The 22,902-nt window shown below is 42.8% G+C and overlaps 1 protein-coding gene across 1 annotated transcript in view; it reads right to left on the bottom strand.

Moving 5' to 3' along the window:
- Positions 1–22,902, bottom strand: part of MITF (melanocyte inducing transcription factor) — a 116,955-nt gene that overhangs the window by 39,423 nt on the left and 54,630 nt on the right. Inside the window, exon 4 of the mRNA XM_058812762.1 lies at positions 3,489–3,735. Coding sequence (XP_058668745.1) covers positions 3,489–3,735 — 247 coding nt within the window. The remainder of the gene's footprint in view (positions 1–3,488; positions 3,736–22,902) is intronic.

The following is a 22,902-nucleotide window of genomic DNA, read 5'->3' as shown; positions in this document are numbered from 1 at the left end:
ATATTCCTATTTCCAAGGCAGAGAAAGAAGGTGAGTTACAGCAGAAGCAAAGAATTCCTGGTGACATGTCTCAGTAGTGCTGGAGATGGATGAGAAGGTGCTCAAAGACAAACCAGCCCAGGAAGCCAACCCCAGCTCTGCAGAAGGATAACCACAAGCTGTAACAAATCTTCCTTTTGCTATCAGAGTTGAAGGGATACTGTTCCAAAAGCATCAAACCTACTCTCAGACCATCTCTTAATTAGGCAGCACAAAGCAATGCAAAATTCGAATTCCAGCAGGTCATCTCCTACCTTGCCAAGCTACATTACTTGGCAGAAGAGTGATGCAATGAGAAGTCATTACTCAAGAAAATGAAATCCAATTTATTCACATGGCCTTGAGCATAAAATGTTATGCAATTTGGAGATGCCTATGCAACGTGACATAGATTAGTACATATTTCTCTTTCTGTATTGTTTCTAAATGGACATCTTGAAAACAAATATAAAATCCAAGCTCATTAACACCTCTGGCTTCCTTTTAAACCAGTCATTCTGAATTACCATCCTCAGATATGCAAGTATTACTCTCCTTCTCACACTGTGAGATATGGGTGAAAGGGCAAGTCACACAACATAATTAAAACCACTAAACACTGACAAATTCAACAGGCTTAGAGTGGGATTTTTTGATGCAAAGTACCAAAACAAACAAGCAAGCAAACACAACAAAACCAGCTGCTAGATTTGGTGTTGTTTGTGAAGTAACATTGAAAAAGATCACTTTTAAACAAAGTTGCCTTGCAGGTTAAAATTCCTGAAAGTGTAAAAAACCTCCTTTTTTATTTCCCATTGTTTATGGTCACTAAATTCAGACCATATGGATAGTAAAGTTAGCAACTTAGCTCCCTATTTATCTATTAAAACTTCTGTACAGCTCATATGGAAAATTTGTCTACAGCTAAAAAACAACTGAAGTGTAAAAAGCAGCTGCAGGGAAATGATGTCACTGCAGCCAGAGCTGGCTGTCAGCACACTGGCACCAGGAAGATCCTGAGTTATTGTTAATCTCAGCTTTTGAGCCAAATATCCTATTTGGAAAAACAAATCAAAAAAAATAAACCCCAAAACAATCCCCCCCAAAAACCACAAAGAAAACTCTATGGATCTGTTGCCAAATCTTACTCTCACTGAAGCCTCAGTGGTAATTTTCAGGAAGATCAGGACTTCAAACATTTTGTACTAATATTTTTTTTTGTACAGAACTGGTCCACTGTTATGAGTAAGGATAAAAGGGTGAATCTTCCTCTGCTTTCCTCCACGAGAAACACAAGCAGCAAAGCCATGCAAAGCAGCTTTGCTGTTTTCCTCAGTTTTGCAGTTTTTCTGTCCTCTCACAGGCAGAGTCCCAGAGGACTTGGTTTTGCTGATTTTGACTGTTACTTATGGAAATGTAGGTGATGAGAAGACAGACATTTTTGGTCCAGCAGGTTGCTGATATTTCCACAACTATCACCTTCAAAATGGAATTCCATTGCCAAAAGGTAGCTGTTGCCAGTAACTAGTTTTATTTTACAAACTGCTTAAGGACATATTCTCCTAATGTTTTATTATACGTGGTCATGCACTCTTATTTGGGCTAAAGAGAAGGAGAAGTGTCCTAACTCCTTCCAGGAGATTCTTCTCCATCAGAGGGAAATGGGGAACAAATTTTGGAATCCTAAGGGACAAGGGTTCAGGTTCAAGTCCTGTGGGTGAAGTTTCCTAGCAATGCTTCAGCAGGTTACAGCTTTGCACACAGATCCTGTGGCAAGCCAGGTCCCAGGAACCCCATTTGCATCACCTTTTGGCTGAAGAGATTTCTGAAGTCTGTCCCTCAGAAATCAAGGGCTGCCTTCCCTCCTCTCCCATAGAAAGAGGCATTTGTAAAATGAACAATAATGACAACTGCAAATGCTTCTTCAAGATGTTATATTCCTTCCTTATCAGTAAAGTATCATCAAAAAAGTAAACACTTTCTGACAAGTTTTCACAGTACTTGAAAAATACCCTAAAACTCATATTTTAACAGATTAGGATGAAAGGATGTAAAAAACATAATGTAAGTATATATGTAATAAACATATATAAGTAAAATATGTTTATTTAGCTAGGTGTATCACAAAAAAAACCCTATTTCATAGCACCTACACATCTGCTGAACCTGAATTATAACTACAGCCATAACCTGGAAACAAGCTGAAGAAATTATTATACACAAACATCGTGAGTAATACACAAACATTAGACAAAACAATTCTTCCCAGACTATTTCAGACTCCTTACTATAGACATATGCTCACATGTTCAAAGAATATTATATTTAATTTTTAATGGAAATGTGTGTTTATGGAGAAATAAAATTCAAAATTCAACTGCTGCCTTTTTGCTCCTCGATCACATACTGGATTATGACTCTACGATCCCAAATCAAGTGTTAGTTTTAGTGCTGGCAACACAACATCATAATGCAGATTCAATAAATAAAATTATCTTATATTTTCCCCATAAACCTGTCACACAGACCCCTTCAAAATCCTGTGCCAGCAAGTCTGTTTTAAAACTGAATTTCTGACTGCATATCATCGGTATACAACAGCAAAAAGCACAACATGAGCGGTTTGTCACCAAGCTCCCAAGCTCAGCTAACTTATGTGGTAAGAATATGCTCACTGACTAAACAACAAACTGTAATAAAAAGATGCAGCAATAATGCAGAGCAAACTCTACAAAACTGCTGAAAATTGTATTTTCATGAAATATGTCAGCAAACTTCTCCAGAACATTTGACATTGTTTTACTCACACATTTCACGGTGCTTCAGCCTACTTGAATTGAAGCAGTGCGTGAAATTATCTCTTTTCTTATAGCTGTGCACGTTTTTCCCTGAGTAATTAGCAAGCTACATGCCCTTTGACAGAGGGACACTAACAAGCTCCTACAGTTTCCAGTGGGACAAGGAATCCAAAGCTACTAATCGCAAACAAGTCATTTAAACAAAAAAAGGATTACAAAGACTCGTTGCAAGTAGCTGGAAACTCACCCATATTTCAGATTAAGGCTTTCTGAGGAACTCTTTTGTAAAGAGTTTTGACTCCATCTTACAAAACTATTTCATTGTTTTCCTTTATAAACCAAAACATGGATTTGTTATCTACTAATAATTTCTTCGTATTGAAAGTAATTAAGCACTAGAAAATGGAGAAGCGTTTTCCAAACGGAAAATGACGGAAAACTCAGTTTTGTTACAAAACCTCCCTCCGGCGATCTCAAAGTTGAAAGAAAACAAAAGTTGTACAAACTTTTTTTTAAAGTTTTTCCACTTTTTGCTACCAGGCCAACAGAACAAGCTGCAAACTAAGCCAGAGAGCAGCTTATTTGCAAAAGGTGGTCGCCGAAAACGCTTAGAACCACGTCCCTGGTAAACAAAGCGGGTTTTGAGGAGCTCCTGAGCGGAAAGGTGCGTACCTTGAGGACCTCCATGGGCACCTGGGTGGCAGGGGGCAGGCTGGTGGGCACGCTGACGTTGATGGCAGGTGTCTGGCTCACGGGCACTCGCTGCTGCATGAACTGGGCTGCCTGCTGCTTCTGCTGCTGCTCCCGACGCTCCTGCTCCTGCATCTGCTCACGCATGAGCTGCTGTCGGAGCAGGATTCGTGAGGTCATGCTGGAGGAGCTTAAGGGAGGCTTGGAAGCGCCAGGATGCTCGGAATTGCTGTGGGAAGACCAGAGAAAGACAGCTCAGCTTCCACCAAGCGGGATGGCAGCTCTGGGGGCCAGAGCTGGTGCAGTTACGGGGGAACGTGGGGCGCGATGGGTGAGGATCCGCGGCTCCGTGCAAAGGGAAGTTGGAGCTGACCTACTGCAGGTACTCAGCAGCCACCTTAGGCTGCCTTAACCTGACTGCAGCCAAACCATTCCCCAAACACCAACATCCAGCTGTAAAGAGCCATTTGCTCTTTCAAATTTTACACCCACGAGAAAAACAAATGCGTTTATAGACAGTAGTAGGCACATTTATTCCTTTTTCCTTAGTAATAAAGAGCTGAAGCAAGTCTAATGATTGGTATGGATAATACTCCAGTCCTAACTCAAATTAAAGTAAATCTACTTCTCCCATGAACAACAAAACATAGTTCAGTTATTTCCTGCATAATGCTACTTTAGGGTTGGGCTTGCTGGCAGTGACTTTTCAGCGTCAGAAAAAAAGATCTCTACCAAAAACTCAACTATCACCCCAGGCCTGCCACCATCTTCTGAGCACTTCCAGATACAAAAGCCAGGCAAAATAAACAACAGTAACAGCTTTATTCCAGTCATACTTTACAAAGAGCAACAGGCTGGCCCAAGCCAGCAGACAGCTCATCTTTACCACCTAAGAGACATTTCTACACCATTGGCAAACAGACCATAGGACTTCACCATGGACACTTTCTAGAGCAACTCATCATTTTTTTAGCCTGCACAACCAAAATCCATGGGCCATGCCTTGGCAAGCCAGCACTAACCCTCCTGGCGCTAGGAGGAAGCTGCTCTTGAAATCCCCACCTCTGGCTCCAGTGCTGATACCTGTGGGATGCTGGCAGGACACGCAAGTCTGGGAGCCAGCATCCCTTCCAGGTCTTGCTGCTCGTGCTGTGACAGCCAGAGCCAGCACTGCTGGAAGTTTTCTGGCTTTGTTTAGGACTGATGTTGAACACAGTTCAGGGCAGAAACAAAAAAGAGAACCCATGCCTACTGCCCCAAGAGATCAAACTCTGCTCTTCCAGAGCACACATTTTGGGGGCAGGGAGGCAGGGGACCATCTTGCTATTTAAGACCTGTCATGTTGAAACATTCACAGAGACACTGATCCTTTTGATAAAACAAGAGAAAACCTTTGTGGTGAAACTAATGCAGCTGTGGAATAATCGTACTAATTAGCTGCTCAAGACAAGTCATTGACTGTGATACTTGTAAAAAACACTCCCTTTTCAATTAAGGGTGAAGCATTCTCACATCTAAATCCAGCAGCTTGTTTTCTGGCTGCACATCTGAACCACTTTAACATTTCTAAACCCAAGAGATGCTTTATTTCCACGACCAAGATAGTTATAGATGAGTGGTCTCCCAATTGTTTTGATTACACATTCCTACCAGGAATGTCTGAACATGCATTCTCAAAATGTTTACTTATTTATGAACTATATACATGTATTGCTGAAGTGCTCACATTTTCTTTCTGCCCACTAACAACACTCTGCATCCCACCTCAGAGACCACTGTAATACATGAGAGAAAAAAAAGAAAAAATCCACCCAAATGCTGCATTCAGGGAAGGATTCATTCTCCTCATGTTGGAAAAAGGCCAGTTTTGTACCACACTTGTCAGCATTCTCATTTGTGTGCTACTGGCAATTTTTACAGATACCTAATGTTGCAAAATTGGTAACCCAGAAGTTCCTCCCACCTTCTTTCATTTTGAACTGTTTCTCCGCCTACCAAAGCCAAGTGTGCTGGAAACCATCTCAGAAGAACCTTTCCATATACAAAAATGTTGGGGAAAGAGCGGGAGCAGGAAGGAGAAATTACTTGCACAGCATTTCAAACAGCTCCTGCCAGGAGCCTCATCTTGCTCACACAACTATTTTACCTCCTTGCACCAAGTGTACTTCCATCTTCCTGCAGGTGATTCAAGGCTCTACTGTTGATCAAAAACTGTAAACAAAAGCTTCAAGTATTGTGACTTTTAATGAGATGGCAGTCCCAGAAAATGCTGTTCTGCCAACTTCTTCCCCAAAGGGTGAGGATGCTCCCGGGCTTTATTTCCTCTGCAATTCTGCTCAGTATTTCACATGGCAAAGAGGCAGACAAGCCCTGAACACAGTGTGGACAGCCACGTGCTGCCAGACTGCAGCTACTGCCACAGCATCATGGAATTGTTTAGGTTGGAAGAGATCTCCAGGATCATCAGGTCCAACCATTATCCCAGCACTGCAAAGCCCACCACTAAACCATGTCCCCAAGTGCCACATCTACGTGAATTTTAAATACCTCCAGCAATGGTGACTCAACCATCTCCCTGACAGGCTGCTCCAGTGCTTGGCAACTCTTCCAGTGAAGAAATTCTTTGTCATGTTCAATCTAAACTTCCTCTGGCACAACTTGGGGCCATCTCCTCTTATCCTACCCATTACTAACTGAGAAAGGGAGATGGGCACCCAACCATCACACCATCAGTGCAGGTGAGTTCAAATAATGCTTATTCTGGAATAAAAGCTGCTGCACAACACCTGCCTGCCTAACCAGATGCTTCTGTCACAAGCACTGGGAAGGAACATGGCCAGATTTCCTGCTATTTATTCCCAGGTGTCTGCAAAGCTCCTCCTGTGTGCATGACAGTCTCCCACACCAGCATTCCTTCTACCTGCCATGAGTGGCACTGATCAAACATGGAAAACACTTTGAAAATTTGGTACCTCTTCCTCTAAGTCTGTCCCAGGCATTACACAGGTCACTCTCCCATCCAGCTTCCCTTCTGCACCATGTCTGCTCATCTCAAGCATAGAATAGAAGGAACAGAACATGGTTTGGGTTCCATGACCATGCTGTCAGAAACTCACTTTTCCAACCAAAGAAGCCATTAAAAACGTGCTATTTTCTAAAGTTTCATGCAGAGAGTTTTGGAAATGGTCATTTTTAAAGCTTCTTGATCCTTCCATGCTGGTGCAGAGGCAGATGTCCCGTGACCACGCTCGGTGCCATGTACCACAGAACAATCCAGGGTGGACACGTGGATCCAAAACTCCCCTACACGAACTGATTCACCCCCAGATTGCGTGGAGCCAGCAGCAGAGCCCACACACAGCTAATACACGATGCAATTCAGATACTTCCTGCAAACAGTTTATGGAAACCATCTAATTGCAATAAATGAAACCGACTCATCCTTTTAATTGACACGATTAAACCAGTTATCCATTAGCACTCTAATAAGCACAGTGCAATAGAGACTGGGAGTTATTAGTTATGTGTCATGAGCCAATCCAATTAATCATGAAGTGATAAAGCTTTATTAAATAGTTTAAATCACATATCCTTTGCACAGATGCCTGGGAAATGTTAGCTACTGCATACATGAGTTATTATGCAGCTAGCCATTACATAATAAAAGGTAACTGATCACATTAAAATCAAGTTTGATTTTGTTGCCATCGACCTACAGAGACCATAACCTTCCCAGATGTTTACTGATTATTTTATCTATCCCTTTAGGCAAAAACACAAACTCATCTTTCGTTGGACAGTTTTGTTTTCAGATTCTATAAATTGATCAAACAAATGCTCTGGTTCACATGCATTAGTTACGAGTTATCTGATGTACATGCATTATTTTGCACTATCTATGCATTGATTAAGAAACTTCTCTGGAGACTTTGAACTGGAAAAAAATATAATTAACTCAACTTTGCTTTTTAACTACTTTGGAAACTTTAACTACTTTTGAATATTTTTAAGAAAAAAAAGTCTCCAGTGTAATTTTTCTTATACAAATTAGACAAAGAGCCTTCAAAGCCACTTGTTCTGGGCAGGATAGACTTCCCTGCTCTTAACTGAGAAATGGCACATAAGAGGGAGGCTGCTGCTCTCTTCCCTCCATTCATGCCAAATGTTTGTTAATGGGTTAGTCCACAGCGAAATCAGCCAAGAAAAGCAGATTTAGCACCTCAAGAAATCCACTGAGCTGCACCAGATATCAGAGGTAAGAAATAACACCGGATTTAAACGCTTTTGTTTATGTCTTACCCTTAGCCCATTCATAATTATTCACAGAGAAAATAAAGGCATCCACATTTGAGTTGCCATGTTGGCAACCTCTCATCTCCTTGCTTTAAAGATTAAGTTTGTTCTGTGCTATAATGGTGGTTACTTAAATACTTGACCTCCAGAAGACATTTTCAGAGGAGACCACCACTCAGCTCCCAACATCACTTGGAGAAAATTACTAGAGTTTCTTGAAAATTAAAGTTGATCTCTACAAATTCTGTTTTCAATCTCTCTACCAAGCAGTAAAACCTCAAGAAATTTTTTGTTCTCTGCACTGTACATGTGGCTGAAGAACAATGTCTGTATTAGCTTCTGACCTGCTAGCCAGCAATGCTGTTTGCCTCAGAAAGTAGTAACAGAAAAGTGAAGAATAGCAAAAGAAAACAAAATAAATGCAAGGAGGAGCCAGATTGCACACACCACCCCCACTCAAAAAAAAAGTCTAAAACAAAACACAGAAAGTCCACAAACAATAAAAAAACCCTATACAATCCCTTTTCCCCTTCAGCCAAGGTAAGGGACTCCAACTACTACAGCATTTTCCCTGGAGCACTTTGTACCTCATTCCTAACATTTAATAATTGATTGTGGGTTACAGCGTCGCTCCGCTCACCGCCAACTGCCTGGCGCTGCTTGAAGTATCAATGCAAAAAAAAACAAGCTCAAGATTTGGCACCCTCCTACATCCTGGCTTGCCAAGGACAAAGCAGTTACAAAAACGGTGTGGAGACCTTTATCAGCCTTTATAATAAAGCCGGGACCGTGTTTCAGGCTCCTACATGAAAGGTTTCCGCACTTGAAGGTTACACATTTAAAGAAATAGGCTGCCTGCCCCTGCTCCATCATCGAGGTAAATGTTCTCTGTGCCTCCTACAATGCTTTTGTATCCTGACCTGCACCATGGGCTGCACTCACAGAACAGAACACACCCCAAAAGGCACCCACCCACCTGCTCGGATGCACTGAGTGCACCTGGTTGGGGAGGGAAGGCAAAACCCTGCAACGTCCATCCACTACACACACCTACTACACCAAGGAGATAAGGGCTGAGTTTCAAATGAAATTAATTCAGAGGACCAACCTGCTTGGAAAAAAATTTTTTTAAACCCACACACACACACAAAACCCCTCCAACAAAACCCAACGCCACAAACAAAAATATTCAAGCCTCAGAAATTTTTTTAAGTTGTTGTACACCATGTAGTAGTTTTCCATTTTTCTTCCTGTCTTTAAAACACACCTTCACAAGTGGCTGAACATAATGCTTTCTGAACTTAATGAAAACCTCTCTCATGACCCAGGAGCACTCAGTAAATAATTATTAAGCTCTGGAGGTGGCTTTTGCATGAGTGTTGACTTAATAAAATGCCGTAAGTTGATCTGCTTGAATGCCCATTTACTTGGGGACACAGCTTGCAGTATAGCCTGGAAAGCTTGATCTTGTCCAGGTTAAGGAACAAGGTAAAATTAAAAGGTTCAATCCAGAAGCTGCAAAGGTCACATTTTACAATTCTTTACTACTACTGCTGATAAAGGGGAGATGAAAAATTGCAAACCTAAAGTACCTAAATTGCAAACCTAAAGTATCCTCAAAGACTTCCATATTATAACAGTGATAATACACCAAGTCTTTTTACACAGAAACCGAACCTCTGTTAGCCCAAATCTGCAGTTTTGCCATCAAGGTTTAGAATAAGAGACATACATATTTATATATATTTAAACATAGAGTCTTCCCCTCCTGAAAGTCACCATCAGCCCAGCTGCTGTGGCTCTGCAGAGGACAGTGGCCAGTCCAGAGCACAGCAATCCTCAACTCCCAGAGCACAACCTCCACCACAAACCAACCCCACAATCATCCGCGCACGGTGCCCGGCAAAGCATCACTCACAGACAGAGGCTGTCAAAGGAGCAGGGCATGAACACCTGAACAGCTTCCATCTTCCCCCCCAAATCTGGTGTCCAAGGGCTTGTGCTGAGCACCCCCGGGTGAAAGGCAAGCAGCGTCCGGGCCGGCTGTGTCTCCAGGGGAGGCTCCAGATAAGGACCTGGCAACTCCAATCCCCAGGGAGCAGCAGCTCCGGCACTGCAGACCTGTGCAATCCAGCACCTACCGAGGAGAAAACCGCGGGCTTGAGGCAGCACGGCCAGGGGGAACCACGAAAAGGCTCCAAAACAGCGCAGGAGTCTGGAGGCAGCATCTTGCTGCATCCTGTCTCACCTGCATGGGAGCGCCGCGCAGCCTCCTGATGGGCACCTGGATACGCAGGGTTTGGGGCAAATTCCCGGCACCTCCGTGGGCTGAGAGGATCCCAGGGGCTGCACCACCCTCACCGCCCCGCAAGGAATGGGAGAAACCGAAGACACGGGCTGGCATTCTCCCATTCATTAATTAAAAGGGGTGTGATCAGGCCATTAACACCATCGGTGGATAAGGGCTGTCTGTAACAGCACCTTTTTCTCACGATCTTTATCGCCAAAAAGATGAAGGGAAAGGGTGGGTGCAAGACAAATTTGTTTTCTGCGATGTAACTTGGCATTCAAGGTTCACCTAGGCGAACCTCCACCTCGGAACCACTGGACATGCATCTCTCAAGAGCCTGAACTACATGTGTAATGGCACAGAGTGGATGTGACAGTGCACACACCATTTCCCCAGCCCCACCTCTGCTCAAACAGGCTGGAAAAGAACACACAGATACAAAAATACCTCAAGCTCCCAAAATTGTCCCATGAAGGGCTAAAGGAATTTAAAATGTAGCTGACTGCATTACCTGATATTGGTTTCATCTTTTTCCTCAAACTTTTGAAGTTCCCACCACGAACTCAGAAAAAATATTGCCAAAAAATAAAGGAGGAAAAAAAGGGATGACGCAGATTTGCCTTTCACTTAAAAGTCTGACCTTGTTAAAGGCTTTTTAAACGATTTTTCAGACACCACATCTATGGGCACTTCCCTCTCTAAAGGGCTCTACACAAATTTGCAAAACAAAAGGCCAGATTGCTAAAACAACCAAAAGGTGATAAAAGAAAAGGCAAGGAGATAAGGCTCCACGAGCAATCTCTGTAGTTTTTGATTTTGTAATGCAGAATTTACCTTTTTTTATCTGGGCAAACAGCGATGATAACACTGTCGCTGACAGAAGATGACGTATGACCACCACACTTTTTGATACTTTACAACTACACAGCGCCCAGCTCTGGCTTCACAGCACCTTTCCATCTTATCTTGGTTTAGAAATTATCACTTCCACAGCTGGATAGCAAGTTTATTCACAGAGGCAGCTTTCAGCAGAAGATAAGGCTCTACCATATAGTGCCCACAGCCTGTATCCATAATTTACATGCCCAGACTCCTTCCCAGCTAAAAAGCCATGGTGTCCCTCAAGGCTTTCCAGGACCAGCAATTCCCAGCCTAAACCCTTCCATTCATCCAAGGCTTTCTGCTTATTGACTCCACTGTCACAGCACTATTCAAAGCCTTCCAAAGAGGATGAGGCAGCTGGAAGCCTCATCTCCTGCAGATGACATCCTCGCTCTGGCATGCTGAGCAAACAGGATCTTGAGGAGCAAAAGGGAAAGTGTTTATGGAAGATTTGCTTCAAATGATTAAGAATCCCAAACAGTCATGATGAGAACCACACAGTGAATTCTGTGCTCGGTATGTTGGCATTATCAGCACGTAGGACTTGCTCACAACACTAAAAACAACATGCAAGGGAACAAACAACCCACCACTGCAATGATTTTAACATTAAACCAGTCTTGGACAGATATTATGCAAACTCTCACTTCAGTCTCTAGCCACAGCACTAGCTGTTCATTACTGGACCTGATCAGATCAGCAAATGTCTTCAGCAACTGTTCTTTCTAGCAGACCAACTCCCCAGGCTGCGTAAACCAATTCCTCAGCATCCCCACGCTTGGAACAAACTCCAATTTTAGAGTCCCTTCAGCATTGCTCATGTTTCTTCTACCTTTTTATCTACTTGTGGAAACATTATTGGGGCAAAGAGGATTGTGCAAGCTGAACTACTTGGGGTGGGGGGTAAAAAAGCCCTTATTCAGCAACAAGTTACTTGACCAACCGCTTGGATATTTACACCGCAATTAGGATTTGCAATTGCAGGACAGATGTGCCAGACTTGCTGCCTTGGGTTTTCACAGCACAGACAGGAAGGTGGGATAAGCTCCAGCTGTCCATGTAAGGAAGCATTAGTGATGTTTACAAACTTGCTAATTGAGGCAAGGCAAAATGGAGGAATCCAACTGCAAACAACTGAAGACAGGCAGCCTTCAATTCCCTGCTTAGGCCACTCAATGCCCCCACAACATCCCCGACGTGGGAGAATCCCAAACCAAGGCTCCTGGAGGAAGTAAACCTCCCCAGTTCATCAGGAATCACTGATATGCTGTCAGGAGCATCCTCAGTACAGGCACACCCAGTAAAGAGCCCTCTGTCACCAGGTACCTCTCCCAAATCCCAAGTTTGGGGATTCCCAAAGTTGGGTACAGTTTCTGTGTGCTTACAACCTCAGAGTGTGCACTGTTGCACACTCAGGACAGTGCAAACATTATTTGGAGGGACCTTTTCACCTGCCATCCAACAACCGTAAATTCTGTTTTAAATTTGTCACATTTGCAGGAACTGAAGTAATTCACAGAAATATCTGGCATTGATTTAAAGCCTTCAGCACTGGGAAATTGCATCTCCAAGGACTATTATGGTAATTCCTCCTCTTCCCTCATCAAAATAATTCTGCATCTTGTTTCAAGCCAGAAACTGCTCGTGAACATCAGAGAGGGAATGAGGAAAATAATTACTTAAACATGGGGTGACATGTAAATAAAAGAAATACCAAATGAAAACCACGGTACAGAATGAAGTCTCATTCAAAATAAAAACATGCAAGAAACATTTATATGTCTTGATTTCACTAAGTCAAAAATATACACAAAAAGATCCACCCCAACCTATTTATAGGTCTTTTAACACCTCAAATATGGCCCTGCTAATACACAGCCTTAATTTAATTTTGCAATCACCCTTCTGCTTTGCATGTCCTCTGCTGCATCTAAAATGCCCAAGCACACCTCAAATAGCAGACATCAGGAAAATCTTCAGAAATAACTTTATGCAACCAAATACAATCTCAAAGATTCACACAGCTGCTGAATTTCTAGAAAATGGGATTTTCTCAAAGAAAATTGTCCAGCACAGCCCATGTTTTGCACAGTTCAGTGACAACTAAGCCAATGTTGTCCATGCCACTTGCAGCAGGAACACCACTTCTTACTTTCAAAATACATTACAGCCCTTGGTTTACTTTTGAAAAAAGAGCAGCCAACTCAAAACTATTTACAAGCCTTTCTGTCAGACCCTCCTAATCTGTTCTGCACTGCCAGAAGCACAGCACTTGAACGGCTATTTCTGTTCAAAGCTATATTTGTTGTGGAACTACTGCAAACTCCTGAATCATGTAAACAGAGGCAAGAGCCAAAAAAATGTTTCACTGGACTTGAAGTTCACATCTGCCTTAGTTACCAGGACAAAAAAATAAAGGCAGGGCTTAGCTTATAACCAATAAATCCTGCAAAGACTACAGTTAATCATGCATTCCTGCAACAGGGTTTTGTTTAATCTGGTTTACTTAGCATTTGTGACCTTGGCAAAGTACCTGCTGGAGCACCCACCACTGGTGTGGAGCAGCATTTCACACCTTCTGTTATTTTAGGCTTCAGCAGCGACTGTACAGTGCTACATTAGTGAGCCAGGTTCATAAACATGCAGCAAAGTCACCTGGAAATGATGTGCAGCTCCAGACTTGCTGGAGCCCAGCAGCCAGCTGTGCTGCTGTCCCCAAAAAGCAGGATTGCAGCAGCTCTCAGTCAGCACCTGCAGCTGCACCTTGGGGACAAACGTGACCCTGCCACTTCATCCTCTTGGCTCAGAAAAGTCAGTGCTACAAACCCTGCCTGCACCTCAGCCTACTGCTGTGGAAGAAAACTTCACCTTCTCTGCACTCACCACCTTCCATTCCTCATGATCCTCCTCCAGCAGGAACAATCCACACTACTCCCAACAAGCTGGAAACAAAAGGCAGGCCAATATTCCCAACAAGCTGGAAACCATGAAAACCCCAAAACAACAATGAAAACCCAGAGAGATGCTTGATCCCAAGTTCCCACAGATTACAGTGATCGACCACTTTAGGCAGGGACCAATTCTGCCCAGGGGTCTTTGGCACTGAGGTACTGCAGGCAGGAGGACAAGCAGCATGTGCTTGGGTAAGAATGGGACATCACAGGTGGATTAAGGAAAATAAAAAAATGTTTCCTTCATAACCCACATAAGAAATCTGGATTAGTCTGCAGTAGTTTTTTTGTTGTTGGTTTTTTTTGGTTTTTTTCATACAACCATTATTGAATTCATAAATTTAGTGGCTGCCTGATGCTTAGTTGTCAATATATATCTAATACACTGAAAATGTGTTTCCCTTCCACATTCAGGAACTGCAACCAGCTTTACAGGTATTCAGCAGAGGGAAAAAATATTTTTTTACAAACTCCAGAACAAACAAGATTCTTTTCTATTCTTTCTTGTTTTTAAAAGCACATAATGCAAGTATAAATGGATAACAGCTTTTATCATCTATCTTACTATAGTTTATTTTTGTACAAATCTTGAACTTCATCTTAGACTAAGATATTCTTCCTTAAGTGTTATACTTCTGTGCCACTTCCCTTCACACAGCTACAACCTGGCTACAAAATTCCTAATCTTAATAGAAGGATATATATATAAATCTCCCTTTAATGCAACTTTAAGACTACTTAAAGTTGCATTAAAGCCAGTATTACCCTGCACACACTTTTAGAGTACCAAAAATGAACATTTGCTGTCAGTGCCACAGTTATTCAGTTAACTCTTGCACAGCCAAAGAACTTTGCAGTCCTATACACAGGCTGCCAAAACAAACCCCAAAACAAAAACAGCCAAAAAAGCAACCCCTATGCCTGGAGTAGGGGAAGGCAGCTTCTGTAGGACTTCTCATTTGGCCAGCTCCCAGACATCTCCCTTTCCACACTAGATGGAGCTTTGTCCCCTCTTCCCCAGCGTCTGGCAGAGCCCTGAGCTGGGATAAAAAGGGTAAAGAGGCAAAGGGTGAAACAGCAGCGTCACCCCAAATAAACAGCAGTGGCTTCAGGAACAGCAAGAGACCAGCGAGGACCTGGGCTCTCACCCTGCCCTCCTGGCCCTCTGATTTTAACACAGCCCTGTTCTGCCATTTTTGAGGAATAGAAGATTTCAACAATTCTAAGTCCCAATCCATGCTGAGCTCCTACCAGCCTTTACCATGGCTGCAAGGCACTGCCTGAGCTCACACCACAGTGAAATTGCACTTCTTCTCCTCCCCTTATAAAGGGACAGCATTCAAGCTTATTACTAGATCACACACCTGAATTGCTCACTGGGTTTTCCGTATCCCTCTTCATATTCCCAGCTATTTTCTTTCAAAATAAGCTCTTCAATCTCTTCTCTATTAACCTGAAACATCCATTCCAAAAGCCTCTGCTCAGGCTCCAGCCTTGGATGCACTGACACTTTGGGGAAGCAACTCATGGATACAATTCCCCTTGATTGTATCTGCTGGATTTGGTCTGCATTGTTTCAGATCACAGGTCATCCTTCTGGTGAGCTGCCACAACTCCATTAGGATCTTTGAAAGCACAACAGGATATGGTACATCATCTGTATTTCCCTGATGAATTTAAACTCAATGGGACTGAGAGGAGCCCAGGGGAGTGAGTCACTACCGATGTCACAAGTGGCCAAGCACTGCAAAGCACAAAAAGCAGCAGCCTCGGGCAGTATCAGACAAGGCAATGCCAGAGAGGATGGAGAAGCACCGTGTTCCAAGAGCAAAACCTGTGTGTGCCTTGTGGGCACGGGCTCCTGCTTGGGCAATGTGCTCAAGAACACGGAGCTAAAATTGAGGGGACAAGGGAAACAAGCCCACGCTATAGTGGGAAGCTAAAGAAAAGTTTGGAGGTTGGCAGGAGTGAGTGTTGCTGTCTATAAATACAGCAGAGAAACAAACACCCAGGAGAGAACAACCCTGGCATGTCACCAAGCGATATAAACCAGCCATGAACAAGATTAAATTGGTATCAACAGTCTTATTCTGAGAAGTTCAGACCTGAAACCATTTCCAGCTGGAGGACTGGAGAAGGAACAACATGCTCCTTTGCAAATAAAGACTGGTTGCCTAATCAAAGTAGGTCACTGTGGAATAAAGCAGCCTGCAATGAATTGCAGGAAACAGAATCACAGAATCAATAAGGTTGGAGAAGATCATCAAGTCCAACCTTTGACCAACCACCACCTTGTGAACCAGAGCAGAGCACTGAGTGACATATCCAGCCATTTCCTCAACACAGAAGATGCCCTGCACCCAGAGGCTCCAAAAGGACAGATACAGAGCAAAGCAAACTCTTTGGCAGATGGATCTGAAGTAGTGCTGGAATATTGCACACAACAGGAGCTCTTGCCTTCACATACATCATGCTGGATTAAAGCAGTTAATAATACCTCAAAATTCAACTACTCCTTTCAAAACAAAAAATGAGAGGTTCCCCCAAAACAAACAAACTCAAGAAATAGCTACTACAAAAAGAGACATCCTAAAATATACAGAAGGCATGCAGAGCAGGAGGTTTCATCCAGAGCAGATTAAGAGGGATACCTTTTATAGGAAAGACAGCACCTGGAAAGTCCAACAGCCACCATGACCCATAATGACTTCAAACACAAGGCTTTAGAGCAGAGCCCCTTGGGGACACACAGCCTGGGCAGTACAGACAGAAGGGGAAACCACATCTCTAAATCCCAGAATGCTCCATCCTCTGTAGCCAACAGCCATGTCCTGCTATCCTACTCAGCAACACAGCACTGAAGCTGCCAGGCTCTTACACCACCTGCTCACAGACTCAGCAGAGAAGAACCTTTCAGTTTGTCACAGCAGCATGAAAACCCAAACCTTTGACAGCCTTTGTAAGTGCTCAACATCCTGAACATGCCATCCAAAATTTCCTCTGAAGTTCAAGAGTGGAGCATAATGAAAACACCTTCACTGACCATGTTATTTCCAGCCTGGGAACAAAGAACTCCAGCCTCCGGTGCGCTTTTAATACAGGCTAATTTATTCTGAAAAAAGTAATAATTAAGTACACAAAACCAAAGTATGGAACCTGAAAAACACCTTCCTGTCTGGCAGAGCAAGTGCTTTCTAAGGACACTTGCACTAGCTCCGGCTGCTAAAATAGTTTATTAAAAGTAACTCAGGAAAAGCAAAGATGATCTCAAAAACACACAGCAGTGCTAAGGTGAAAAAGTTTCACTGAATAAAACCCCAAAGCAGATCAAATGCATTAATATATTCTTGTGATTAAATTAAGTCCATATCCAAGTTGTTGCAAACTGAAGTCTTTAATATTTGAGTGATTATGTATGTTTTTAAAAATCTTACAAGTGTTAAGTACTACTAAAAAACCAGCACATTAAATCTTTACAGACTGGGATTGAGAAATTCCCTGAAACAAGAGGAAAAAAGCCCTAGGCGAAAAACCATAATAATCAATTTTCTCCACCCATCCCACCACATGCCTCTGCAGAGCCAGCATCAGGTAAACTGGGGATTGCAGAGTCAGCCAGAATAAAGCAGTTCCCAGGCCAAAGGGCTTTCAAGCAGGTCCAAGACCTTGGTACTGTGGTGGCCCAGGACAAAAAATGCAGATGAAGCATTAGCAAGTGCCAGAAGGGAGGTGCTGACACCAAAACCAGCCTGACAGTTACTTCTTCAGGTAAACTGTACCACTCCTTAGTTAAGAAAAACCTCAATATACTGCCATTAAAAATAAAAAGGCAATAAAAGGCTACGGTGATTTCAGTGAATGTTTAAGCCCTTTCCATGTCCACATACAAGTAACAGAGATGGCAGGGATGGGCTGAATAGCCTGAGCCTGGTGAAAAAACAGGTTTTAAGCACAAAAACTCCTGGATTTATCATTTTCTCATTGCATTATGCAAAAGCAGCATCATTTTATCAACCCCTCAAGTACCACCCTCCAAGAAGCAATACATGAGGGGTTTTCTGGAAGGTTTTCCATAATCACTAGGGCACAAAAAAAAAAAAAAATGTTGGCAGAAAACTGATAGGTTTTCTACAGCAAAGTTCCTCTATAATTTTTCATTTAAACGTAATAAAGTTCCTTAGGACTAAAAAAACAAATTGCAAATCTAAGGTGGATCCCAACCTGCAGGCGTTTTTTTTCAGTTAACATTTCACATGCAAAAAAATGTAAACAGTGGAGTCCAAGCCAGAACGAAGTTCTTTGCTCATTTCAATTAAAAACATGAATATAACTATTTATCTTAAAATAGTTGGGTCTAGTGGAAGCTGTCCCTTCTCATGGCAGGGGGGTTGGAACTGGATGATCTTTAAGGTCCCTTCCAACCCAAACCAATCCATTATTCCAGGATTCCCAGTGGTGTTGGGAAGCTATAGATGCATGGGAAGAAGACAAGGAAATGAAAAGAAAAACAAAGCGCCTACAGAAAACAGATTTAAAACTGTATTTCCGCATGGCAACAAAGAAACACGCTGCTTGGAAACACCCTTCCATCTCTGTTTAACATAATGGTGGTGGGAATTCCTGCCAAAGTAAACTTCAAAAATTTGTTTGCCACGGAGGAAAACCGAGCAAACTGGAGTTCTGTGTGCAGAATCCTGTTTCAAGAGGGTGAAGGTTTCTTTGTTCCCTCTAGTGCCAGGTCACTTCAAACTTTTGTGCCTACATACTTTATTATGCTTACAAAACCTTCAAAACAATAAAAAGAAAGAATACTAGAAGATGAAAAATGTTAATAACCCACTCTTAAAAACCAAAAAAGCCTTCCAAGACGACATGTGTAAAAATGTTGGAAGATGCTACCAAGTTTGACATCTTTCTTATTCTATCGGTCTACTTCCAAAAGTTTTGCATCTTTGAAACCAAACTATTATTCACACAGTAGAGAGGTTTTTTTTTTTTAAAAATGTTTGCATGAAATCCAGGAAAAAAAAGATGTATTTACAACGTTGGTGCAAATTACATAATCTGTTCTCTTAGATGTCAGTTTCTGGCCATTAACAACCGTAGCTACAGAAAAGACCTTTTATTCAATTATCATGCTAAATTTCACATTTCTGTAAGCAGCATGATAAAGTAGCTCAATGACTCCTCCCCTGCTTATCTGTTATCCCAGCATCATTTCTGACACTAGAAAAATAATTGCAACTTTCTAGGTTGTGGCTCAGCTGCCCCAACACATCCCTGTGCACTAACAAGAGTTTTCCTTCTGCATCTCTCCTTTCCAGTTAGGTCTTCTGCAATTCCATGGTTTTAAGTTTGTACCTTCAGCACACGGATATGTGGGCAAACAGCAATTCCTGAAATTTGTTACGTATTCAAGATATTTCTCGTGGTATTTGTCACACCAACCTCAGGATGTAAACTCAAATTGCAAATCAGACTTTCAACTGCTGCAGGATTGGGGAGAAAAAGAGGCTGGTTGATATTATTAGACAGCAATGCTCATGAAGCATTTAATTCCAGCATTAAATTCAGGCACGTACTCAGCACATCACAGCCAAACTTAGGTAGAACATGGTCCCAAACCCAAGGAAATCAATAGGAGAATCTCATTCTGATTTCCCATAGAATCTTTGGGCACAGCATAGCATTTTGAGCCAAAATCCTGCCTGCCTTTCAGCACCTGAGGAAATTGCCCTTGCAGGCAGCGTGGATCCCCCCACATACAGAGTCAGCTCTGCAGTCCACAGCATCTGCCACGGAGCAAACCCTGACCCAGCTGGCTGCACATGAAAGCACATGCAAAAGGTCTTGTGCACGCTTGTTCAGCTGGTTTGAAAAAGAAATGAGCGAGAAAATATTGGAGTTTCTTGTGGTTCCAAGTCAGGTAATTTCTCTATTTTATTCCTACCTGGGCCAGGAGGAGAGAGGGAAAACTACAACAAAATTATTATATATCACTGCTTCTTCTCCATCTCTGCCAGCCAGCTGCAGGAGCTGACGTGCAGGCACAACCCCAGGCTGGCACCAGGAGAGACAACTGCTCTGTGGAGCTCTGCTGCAGCTCAGAGAAGAAAAAGGACCAAGGACTTACCCAGGGCATTCATCCTTTCACCCTTCAATCCAAGGCAAGGCAAGAGCTCCCTGGGACCTGAGCTCCTGGTGGCCACAGAGCCAAGACTAAACAGAAAGGTCCTGGCAAGCACTGGCTTCCAGAAACTGCACTTCCACTCCTACCATCCACCTCCTAACCCCGCTGCTGCATTTGTGGCTGCCTTTGTTAGAACACTTCTGCAAATGAAAACAGATGAGTAACTATTGCTGCTTTAGCAAACTCCCAAGCCCATGGTCACTAATAATAGCTTTGTTCCTTTTATTACTAAACAAAACCAAAAAAAAAAAAAAAAAAGTTTAAATGCTTGTATAAAATGCACATTGCTGAATGTTTTCTTTCATTGATCCAGGGCTGTTTCCCCAAATGAGCTTAGGCCCAGGACTCTGGAACAATTTCTGTGATCAACACAATGTGGAGTGATCTCAGGAAAAAAAAAATTTAAAATCACATTTTGCGCTCCTTCATTTGAGACATTGGAAGATCAGTTAAAAAAATAAATCTGAATGAGACATTCTTGCACAAGCTGGAAGGCAGAGGCAGGTCTGAGCTCCCTGGCAGCAGAGCTGATGGATTCAGGGAGGCAGAGGAGCTCCAGCAGCTCCCAGCCCCAAGTGTGCCAGGAGCAAACAGGTGGCACACAGGGAAAGGGCAGCATGTGGGGAAGAGAAAGTGGAGAAGGGCAACAAGAGAGGAAGAAAACAGACAGGGAATGAAGCCATTGCTTCAGTGACAGTGGGAGAATGACCGCCGGAAAGCCTTCCCTTGTGTGAGAAAAAGAAACAAGAAAAACCACAAGAATTACTGTCGGTAAATAATTCTGCTTTTCCTGTCTGCAATCAAATCAATTACAGGAACTTCTGAAAGCAATAAAAATAACAGGGTTCCAAATCACCCCAAGTCTGCCATGCTTTATTTGATGAAGCCTCCCTCCACACACCCCCTTTGGCCTGGGGTCTGCTGTAGCCTCCTGCTCCTCCCATGCTCATGCCCCTGGCCAAGCAAAGGCCATGTCTCTCCCCTTCCTTTTTTTGGGGTGCAGGTTTTACATCAATCATGGATTGAAATGTAGCACAATCAAGCCCAAGGCCTCCGTTATGCTGTAAATGCTGCTGGAAAATGACTCTGCTTTGGCTGCCCATGCTGAAAGGTGAGTAGACATCAAGAAGAAAAAAAAAAAATGTGCTGAATATTCAAAAGTCAAACCACAGCATTTTTCCATCTAAAGCTTCTAGGGATTTTTAGCTTATTAATTTCTGTTATTGGGCTGACTGCTGCTGAATGATCCCAAGCATTGCACGGTGAATGTTTTTTTTCACAGGAAGTAACCAAGCCAAAAGCAGCGAAAGCATCCTCTTGTTCTTGTGTGAGCCCTTTTCTATTATTTTTTTCTCCTTAGTTTATTTGAACAATAGCACCATGAAACAGCCTACAATAATGACTGTTACAAAATAGGAAGCTGAATTATTAGGCAAGCTCTGTCTGCGTAACTCAATCAGCCTAGGGAGGATATGACAGGCACGACCAAGACAAAGGACTGGACTCTGTGACCCCAGGCATCCTTCAGAATTCTCTGAGTTATTAAAAGCTGAAGTTTGCTTTCTGCTCCTTGATTAGAGGCACCATTCCTATAAGTGCAGCAGCAAAGCACTGGCATTTGCCAAGAAAGTCAATCACCAAGTGTGCACACAGAAAACAAACACTTTGGAGAGGCTGGGGTGAGAACTCTACCTGAAAATAAGGTTCAAAATGGAAATTCCAAGTTTAGTATTTAACCTTTTGAGCACAGAGGGGATTCACACAGCAGGAGAGGTAAATCATGAGGTAGTCTTTAAGCAAACACCAAACAACAGTTTCTGCAAACTAACAAAAACTAACTGGTTTTCAAGCAGTTTAAAGGTTCAACAGCACAGAAGTTCTTCAATCCTGCCAAGAGCATCTTCAGGACCAGCTCTGAAGGGATATATTTTGGACCAGTAACCAAGGGCAGCCACCCACCACCCTGCCATTACAACAACCCCGCTGAAACCATGAAAATCAGGTCTAAGTGCTGGGCTGAGCAACACTTTGGAGCCAAGAGCAACAGCAGTGCATGAGCAAGAGCAATACAGGAACCTGCAAGTGAATCATTAACGAGCAATGATTTCTCCATTACTCACCGTGGATATAGAGTTACTGTGGGCAAGATTTGTTTCTATAAAAAGGGAACAGCCACCAACATGAGCACTAACACATTCATCAAAGCCCGGCACAACGTGGGAAGGAAAGAGGAAGGCGCAGCTCTCGGGCAGGCTTTGTCCAGAGGAGCTGCTCATTGAGCAGACGTGCTGGGAGCAGCATCTCACACCATCCCCTTCCACAGGGTCACACTCAGGGGCTCGGGTCAATTGGGTGTTGATTTTGCATCACACCAAGAAATTATTAACTCATTCTACAAAAGCCATACAACTGTCAGGCTGCTGATAGAGATCAATAACCAACTACTGAAAAGTCAACAGTTTGACCTCTAGGCAAGTGTTTCCATACCCCTTCCTTCACCCATGTACTACAGTAAACCCTCCCAGTACATTTTCCCCAAGCATTTGCAGTCTGTGCTGCTGAGAATAAGCAACAGGAGAACTGAGCCGACATTCTCAGCCAATCTTTAGGCAAGATTAGCAAGCAATTAAAGCTGTTGTATGAGGAATTTTAAGTGCTCTACAACTTCATGCCAAACAAGAGCTAGTCAAGCACTGGAATTTATTTTTTGCAATTCTGTTCTACACAGAAACAGAGACAAATTTAAAGAAAAGACTTTTTGAAGCAAGGATTCAACCAATTACTAAAACA

Source organism: Ammospiza caudacuta, chromosome 12, assembly GCF_027887145.1.
Source record: "Ammospiza caudacuta isolate bAmmCau1 chromosome 12, bAmmCau1.pri, whole genome shotgun sequence".
Taxonomy (NCBI): domain Eukaryota; kingdom Metazoa; phylum Chordata; class Aves; order Passeriformes; family Passerellidae; genus Ammospiza; species Ammospiza caudacuta.
This window is presented reverse-complemented; position numbering and strand designations above follow the sequence as displayed.